The sequence below is a fragment of the Oncorhynchus mykiss genome, chromosome 7 (genome assembly GCF_013265735.2).
Source record: "Oncorhynchus mykiss isolate Arlee chromosome 7, USDA_OmykA_1.1, whole genome shotgun sequence".
NCBI classification, from domain to species: Eukaryota; Metazoa; Chordata; class Actinopteri; order Salmoniformes; family Salmonidae; genus Oncorhynchus; species Oncorhynchus mykiss.
The window spans coordinates 37,756,359-37,764,795 of NC_048571.1; the positions used below are offsets into that span (position 1 = coordinate 37,756,359).

Below are 8,437 nucleotides of genomic sequence, written 5' to 3' on the forward strand. Positions count from 1 at the left end.
GCACACAGCCAAGACAACGCAGGACTGGCGTCAGGACAAGTCTCTGAATGTCCTTGAGTGGTCCAGCCAGAAACCGGACTTAAACCCGATCGAACATCTCTGGAGACCTGAAAATAGTGGTCATAACCAAGAAGACTTGAGACGGTAATCTCTGCCAAAGGTGCTTAAACAAAGTACTGAGTAAAGAGTCTGAATACTTATGTAAATGTGATCAGTTTTTTATTTTTAATACATTTGCAAAAAAATCTAAAAACCTGCTTTTGCTTTGTCATTATGGCATAGTGTGTGTAGATTGATGAGGCAAAAAACAATTTGTCCATTTTAGAAGGCTGTAACGTAACAAAATGAGGAAAAGGTCAAGGGGTGTGAAAACTTTCCGAATTCATAGTATACAATGAGCAAAGTGATCTTGCCGTTTTTATATGGCTGCTATGAAAGTGAATTGTGTTAGCGTTTGATCAGGGGTGTATTCATTCCACCGATTCTGTTGAAAAACATTTCTTAAATGGAATGGGGATAAACATACCTGAATTTGTCGAATAGAAACTCTCGTTTGCAACTGTTTGACTAATGATTACAACCTAGATCAGCTAGATGCAGGCACGAGAGTTCACGGCAGTATTGAATGTGTTACAGTCTCACCTTGATTACTAAAAATGATCTTGATGAAAGTTCACAATGTAAACTTCTCATAAGATAGGTTGTAGTAATCTCATGATGGATTGTAGTAAGTAGCCTTATTGTAGTAGCCTTAACCCATCACTGTTATATTGAACTGGGTGAATGAAATATGAATGACAGTCATCCAAAATGCTGCAATAGAAATAAGGCCATGCTCATAAGAAATACATTTTTAAAATCATCCTCGCTCATCTTAAACGGCACAGACCGCCACTGATCTACAGGTGGGTTAAAAGTCAGCCTCGGTTGGATCTGTTTTTATCTCCTGCAGAAATTCCAGTTGAAAAACTAGGGATGGTTGGAAGAATTTGTCACACTTATTCCCTCTTGATTCCAGAAATGGTAATGGTCATATTTGGAAAGTCTCAGTTATCGAAGTTAGTGGAGGTTGGGGTCTCAGCCACTCAGTGTGTAGGTGAGTTGGGTGTCTTGAAGAGGCCACTCTTTCTGAGGTATCGTACAAGAAGAGGCACTGATATCACAGTGATGCTGATACGGAGCGGAGCAAACAGCTTGTGGATGGCGTACGCCAGGACAAACGTACTGGTACCCGCCGCCAACTTGGACTGAACCAGAGATTCACTGAATCCTATCTTGTACAGGATAGCAGCCATGTCGATCCCACTGTGGAGAGGAACACACATAGCAGAGGGAGCCATATAACTTTAGCATTCAACAGGATTTCATCATGGTCCTCAAAGCAATTGTAGGATCTTGCTAACTTGTACCTCAAAGACGCAGATAATTGAAATGCTTCATGAAGACAAACTATTAAGTAATAAAATGTATCAAACCTGTTTCTAATGGTTCATCCCATTAGAATGCTGCTCTACACTTATCTTCTAACTACGTCTAAAATGGCTCCCTATTCCCTACATGGTGCACTGCAATGTACTAACAGAGCACTTATAGGGAACATGGTGCCATTTCAGAATGTCCCCATGTCTCTCCCACAACAATTATGCTGTGTGTTAGTGAACTGTAGCACTGGGCGGGCCAGGAGGGCGTTGAATCCAAGGGCCATTACAGCAATAAAGGGAGATCTGCGAGTTGGCTGATAATCTGGACTCAATCCCTCTGGTATTCAGCCTACTGTCAATCAGGCCATGTCAACTAGGAAGACAAATGTAATGTTTTTGTATATGTGACAAATACTGCTGAAGTCTTGCAACATACAGTACCTGGACACAGCGAGGTAGAACATGCCCAGAGACATGAGGGACATACATATGTGGAAGGAGACTCCTACAGCTCCGTACTCCTTAAAGATCTTCTTCAGCTGCTGGGTCTTGCTAGGATTGTCCTCCGGTACCTCGGGTTCCTCAGGGCCTTTGGATGAGGCCTGCTTTGGAGTCTGGTCCTGGTCGGGTCAGAGAGAGATATAATTTAGAATTTATCCTTTAATTAAACTCAGGGAAGTCACATTGAGATTTACAAGTTTTCAAGTGAGCCCTGGACAAGAAAGATCAATACTGGTAATACATATAAAAGTTAAATTCAAAAAGTATTAATGAAATGTACAGTTGAAGTCAGAAGTTTACAAACACTTAGGTTGGAGTCATTAAAACTTGTTTTTCAACCACTCTACAAATTTCTTGTTAACAAACTATAGTTTTGGCAAGTCGGATAGGACATCTACTTCATGCATGACACAATACATTTTTCCAACAATTGTTTACAGACAGATTATTTCACTGTATCACAATTCCAGTGGGTCGGAAGTTTACATACACACCACAAGTTGGCTGTTTATTTAAACAGCGTGGAAAATTACCAAAAATGATGTCATGGCATTAGAAGCTTCTGATAGGTTAATTGACATAATTTGAGTCAATTGGAGGTGTACCTGTGGATGTATTTCAAGGCCTATCTTCAAACTCAGAGCCTCTTTGCTTGACATCATGGGAAATTGTAGACCTCCAGAAGTTTGGTTCATCCTTGGGAGCAATTTCCAAATGCCTGAAGACACCACGTTCATCTGTACAAACAATAGTATGCAAGCATAAACACCATTGGACCACGCAGCCGTCATAACGCTCATGAAGGAAACGCGTTCCGTCTCCTAGAGATGAACATACTTTGGTGCGAAAAGTGCAAATCAATCCCAGAACAAGATCAAAGGACCTTGTGAAGATGCTGGAGGAAAACGGTACAAATGTATCTATATCCGCAGTAAAACGAGTCCTATATCGACATAACCTGAAAGGCCGCTCAGCAAGGAAGAAGCCACTGCTCCAAAACCGCCATAAAAAAGCCAGACTACGGTTTGCAACTGGGGACAAAGATCGTACTTTTTGGAGAAATGTGCTCTGGTCTGATGAAACAGAAATATAACTGTTTGGCCATAGGACACTCTGGTGCACTTCACAAAATAGCATCATGAGGGAGGAAAATTATGTGGATATATTGAAGAAACATCTCAAGACATCAGTCAGAAAGTTAAAGTTTGGTCACAAATGGGTCTTCCAAATGGACAATGATCCAAAGCATACTTCCAAAGTTGTGGCAAAATGGCTTAAGGACAAGAAAGTCAAGGTATTGGAGTGGCTATCACAAAGCCCTGACCTCAATCCTATATTACATTTGTGGGCAGAACTGAAAAAGCGTGCGCGAGCAAGGAGGCCTACAAACCTGACTCAGTTACACCAGCTCTGTCAGGAGGAATGGGCCATAATTCCCCCAACTTATTGTGGGAAGCTTGTGGAAGGCTACTCGAAACGTTTGACCCAAGTTAAACAATTTGAAGGCAATGCTACCAAATACGAATTGAGTAAACTGCTGACCCACTAGGAATGTGATTTCTGTCAACTATTATTCTGATATTTCACATTCTTAAAATAAAGTGGTGATCCTAACTGACCTAAGACAGGGAATTTTTACTAGGATTAAATGTCAGGAATTGTGAAAAAGTTTAAATGTATTTGGCTAAGGTAGATGTAAACTTCAGACTACAACTGTATATGCATCATACATAGCCAATATGTTGAATAATAAATCACTATATCCTTCCCAACCATTCATTAAACCTGGGGGTCCTGACCGAGCCTGGACACACTACTCATTCAAGGGTACTGAAAACTATTGAATACTGAATCAGTGTACTACTGAGTCAGCTAATTAGATGGAGTCTGCCTGGAAAAGTGTTGTGTTATTCATGTAATCTACTGGGGGGGAAGAAAGCGAGAACGAGAGTGAGAGAGCGAGAGCTGGTGCTCCACTCACGAGACATGACGCAGGGCTGTGATTACTTTGTCTGTGACCCCGGGCCACAGACACACTCAGATGAACGGGAGGGGAGATTAGACACATTATCTGTAGGTTAATTACATGTACAGCGGCATGCAGGGCATGGGGAGAACACACACACTTCCAAAGATTACATATAGTAGGGGCAGTAGAGCGTCAATCTGTATTATTGGCATGGAATATAGAGGTATTATAGGATAGACATAGTGACTGAAAAGAGCTTCTAAACATGAGAACTGGGATTGCTCACCTCAAACTGAACGAAGAGTTTTTCCTTCAATGAGTCGGACGCGAGGGATATACTGTTGACACCCGACCAGGCCACAATGCCCGTGATTCGCTGGATTAGGAAACGTAGATTTCGAGGCAAAAGATCAGGGTGCCTTGTGAGGACCAGGCGACCAGTGGCTAATCCCTGTTCAGGATGACTGTGTGATCACGCTATCCGCAGCCGACATGAGTAAGACCTTTAAACAGGTCAACATTCACAAGGCCGCTGGGCCAGATGGATAACCAGGACATGTACTCCAAGCATGCGCTGACCAACTGGCAAGTGTCTTCACTGACATTTTCAAACTCTCCCTGTCTGAGTCTGTAATACCAACATGTTTCATAGTTCCTGTACCCAAGAACACTAAGGTAACCTGCCTAAATGACTACCGACCCGTAGCACTCACACTCACGTCTGTAGCCATGAAATGCTTTGAAAGGCTGGTCATGGCTCACATCAACACCATTATCCCAGAAAGCAAGGCTTTATCGTTGGGTTTTTTACAGAAATGTTTGGCGATCGACTAGGAATTCCTTGGAGATCGACCAGCCGACGGTTGGTGAATTCAATCTCGTGCTTGTGGTGGTTCATTTCTGTATTATCAAATGAGGAGAGACAAACTTGTCACACAAGTCAGAGTTATACTTAAACTGAATCTTTATTAGTGCGAGCACTGCAATAGCGATGGCTGGTCGACGAACCACCCTCAGATGGTTCGTTGAGGGCCATGACACAAAGGCTACTAAAATTAGTAGCTACTAAATTAGTCAACATAACAAACAGATGTGTGGAACGGGTCACAAGGTGAGACTTGATAGATGAGAAAGGAATATCCCACAGCAAGATTTATAGCAAATGCTGTTCTTATCGTTCAGTTTGGCCCCTAATACGAGACTACGATCTCATTCCTGGTACTTCACAGCACAAAAACACAAACTCATTCTATGGCATGAATCCATTGTCAGCTCCAGATACTCCCATCTCAAGTAAAACCCCTTCATGACCACATGCTTGGACAAGCTCACCGAGGGGAGTGAGCCTCTAGGTCATACACTATCCCAAGATAAGTGCAACATCAGATGTGACATACAATGAATGGTTCCAGACACTACCCCACACATCTGGTCTCAAACCTGATCTCTTTCCCAAGGCCAAAGTAGGGAGTGACTGGCGCACAGACATTGTGGAGACAAGTAATTGGTTCCCCATTAATCAGAACATCATGGTTTTAGAATAGGTAAAGACACATTCACATATGAAGACAATGTTCCATCCTGTCCGGTTCTCTTCTGATGTTCTGCATAGCACCAGGGACATGTGAAAAACAAGCCTGACCTCTCCCATCTCTGGGCCCCAAGTGACTGAGCCCCAGCTGAGGGAGGAAGTGCAATTGCCAACACCAGAGTCCAAAGGGATATATTCTAATAACAAGCATATCATATAAGCATATTATGCAGATAAGACATCTTAATTATCTATGTTACCTAACTAATTCTGATTCTTCCGCCACATGCTTCTCTCTGTGGGCTGATATTTCTGCACGGCAGTCTTGGGGCTACTGAGCGCGCGTGCAGCTTAGAGGGAACATTGGGTGTCACCTCTGATATGACACATTGAGTTATTGAGCTACAGTAAGTGAAGTGAACTAACACCTGGTAACAGAATAGCATCGTGGTTCTATGATCTATACAGAAAAACAATTATGAATGCCATCCTCTTCAGGTGATGTTTCCTGAGAGAGAGCGAGCAAGCAGAGAGAGCGAGCGAGCGAGCGAGCGAGAAGAGATATGTTGGTAAGAGCCGGGAGAGGTGGGGGGGGGGGGCAAGGAGAGAGAGAAGAGAGAGCGAGCGAGAGGGCGAGAAGAGAGAGAGAGGGCGAGAAGGGCGAGAAGAGAGCGAGAAGAGAGCGAGAAGAGAGAGCGAGAAGCGAGCGAGAAGAGAGCGAGAAGAGAGCGAGAGCGAGAAGAGAGCGAGAGCGAGAAGAGAGCGAGAAGAGAGCGAGAAGAGAGCGAGAAGAGAGCGAGAAGAGAGCGAGAAGAGAGCGAGAAGTGAGCGAGAAGAGAGCGAGAGCGAGAAGAGAGCGAGAAGAGAGCGAGAAGAGAGCGAGAAGAGAGCGAGAAGAGAGCGAGAGCGAGAAGAGAGCGAGAAGAGAGCGAGAGCGAGAAGAGAGCGAGAGCGAGAAGAGAGAGCGAGAAGAGAGCGAGAGCGAGAAGAGAGAGCGAGAAGAGAGCGAGAGCGAGAAGAGAGAGCGAGAAGAGAGCGAGAGCGAGAAGAGAGCGAGAAGAGAGAGCGAGAAGAGAGCGAGAAGAGAGAGCGAGAAGAGAGCGAGAAGAGAGAGCGAGAAGAGAGAGCGAGAAGAGAGAGCGAGAAGAGAGAGCGAGAAGAGAGAGCGAGAAGAGAGAGCGAGAAGAGAGAGCGAGAGAGTGAGAGCGAGAAGAGCGAGAAGAGAGAGCGAGAGCGAGGAGAGAAGAGAGAGCGAGAGCGAGAAAGCGAGAAGAGAGAGCGAGCGAGAGGGCGAGAAGAGAGAGGGCGAGAAGAGAGAGAGGGCGAGAAGAGAGAGAGGGCGAGAAGAGAGAGAGGGCGAGAAGAGAGAGAGGGCGAGAAGAGAGAGAGGGCGAGAAGAGAGAGAGGGCGAGAAGAGAGAGGGCGAGAAGAGAGAGGGCGAGAAGAAAGCGAGAAGAGAGCGAGAAGAGAGCGAGAAGAGAGCGAGAAGAGAGCGAGAAGAGAGAGAGGGCGAGGAGGGAGAGAGGGCGAGAAGAGAGCGAGAAGAGAGAGCGAGAGCGAGAGAGCAAGAAGCGAGAGCGAGAGAGAAGAGAGCGAGAAGAGAGAAGAGAGAGCGAGAAACGAGCGAGAAGCGAGCGAGAAGCGAGCGAGAAGCGAGCGAGAAGCGAGCGAGAAGAGAGCGAGAAGAGAGCGAGAGCGAGCGAGAAGAGAGCGAGAGCGAGCGAGAAGAGAGCGAGAGCGAGAAGAGAGCGAGAAGAGAGCGAGAGCGAGAAGAGAGCGAGAGCGAGAAGAGAGCGAGAGCGAGAAGAGAGCGAGAGCGAGAAGAGAGCGAGAGGAGAGCGAGAGCGAGAGGAGAGCGAGAGCGAGAAGAGAGCGAGAGCGAGAAGAGAGCGAGAGCAAGAAGAGAGCGAGAGCGAGAAGAGAGCGAGAGTGAGGCGAGAGCGAGAAGAGAGAGCGAGAAGAGCGAGGAGAGCGAGAAGAGAGAGCGAGAAGAGAGAGCGAGAAGAGAGAGCGAGAAGCGAGAGCGAGAAGCGAGAGGCGAGAGCGAGAAGCGAGCGAGAAGCGAGCGAGAAGAGAGCGAGCGAGAGCGAGAGCGAGAAGAGAGCGAGAGCGAGAAGAGAGCGAGAGCGAGAAGAGAGCGAGAGCGAGAAGAGAGCGAGAGCGAGAAGAGAGCGAGAGCGAGAAGAGAGCGAGAGCGAGAGCGAGAGAGCAGAGAGCGAGAAGCGAGAGCGAGGAGAGCGAGAAGAGAGAGCGAGAAGAGAGAGCGAGAAGAGAGAGCGAGAAGAGAGAGCGAGAAGAGAGAGCGAGAAGAGAGAGCGAGAAGAGAGAGCGAGAGGAGAGAGCGAGAGGAGAGAGCGAGAAGAGCGAGCGAGAGGAGAGAGCGAGCGAGAAGAGAGAGCGAGAAGACAGAGGGAGAGAGCGAGAAGAGAGAGCGAGAAGAGAGAGCGAGAAGAGAGAGCGAGAAGAGAGAGCGAGAAGAGAGCGAGAAGAGAGCGAGAGCGAGAAGAGAGCGAGAGCGAGAAGAGAGCGAGAGCGAGAGGAGAGCGAGAAGAGAGCGAGAAGAGAGCGAGAAGAGAGCGAGAAGAGAGCGAGAAGAGAGCGAGAAGAGAGCGAGAAGAGAGAGCGAGAAGAGAGAGCGAGAAGAGAGCGAGAAGAGAGCGAGAGCGAGAAGAGAGCGAGAAGAGAGCGAGAAGAGAGCGAGAAGAGAGCGAGAAGAGAGCGAGAAGAGAGCGAGAGCGAGAAGAGAGCGAGAAGAGAGCGAGAAGAGAGCGAGAAGAGAGCGAGAAGAGAGCGAGAAGAGAGCGAGAAGAGAGCGAGAAGAGAGCGAGAAGAGAGCGAGAAGAGAGCGAGAAGAGAGCGAGAGCGAGAAGAGAGCGAGAAGAGAGCGAGAAGAGAGCGAGAAGAGAGAGCGAGAGCGAGAAGAGAGAGCGAGAAGAGAGAGCGAGAAGAGAGAGCGAGAAGAGAGAGCGAGAAGAGAGAGCGAGAAGAGAGAGCGAGAAGAGAGAGCGAGAGAGA

The 8,437-nt window shown here is 46.9% G+C and overlaps 1 protein-coding gene across 3 annotated transcripts in view; it reads right to left on the reverse strand.

Annotated features, from left to right (window-relative positions):
• Window positions 1-202: 202 nt before the first annotated feature.
• LOC110527701 (protein FAM210B, mitochondrial) overlaps window positions 203-8,437 on the reverse strand; it is a 33,289-nt gene continuing 25,054 nt past the window's right edge. For 2 of the 3 annotated variants that reach the window (XM_036983190.1, XM_036983189.1), the window contains exons 2-3: window positions 1,863-2,041; window positions 203-1,305 (exon numbers count right to left, since the gene is read on the reverse strand). In XM_036983190.1, the coding sequence (XP_036839085.1) occupies window positions 1,086-1,305; window positions 1,863-1,906 (264 nt within the window). In that variant the 5' untranslated portion in view covers window positions 1,907-2,041 and the 3' untranslated portion in view covers window positions 203-1,085. Of the gene's footprint in view, window positions 1,306-1,862; window positions 2,042-2,527; window positions 2,660-8,437 lie in introns of all 3 variants that reach the window. The other variant, XM_036983188.1, reaches the window with a different exon arrangement.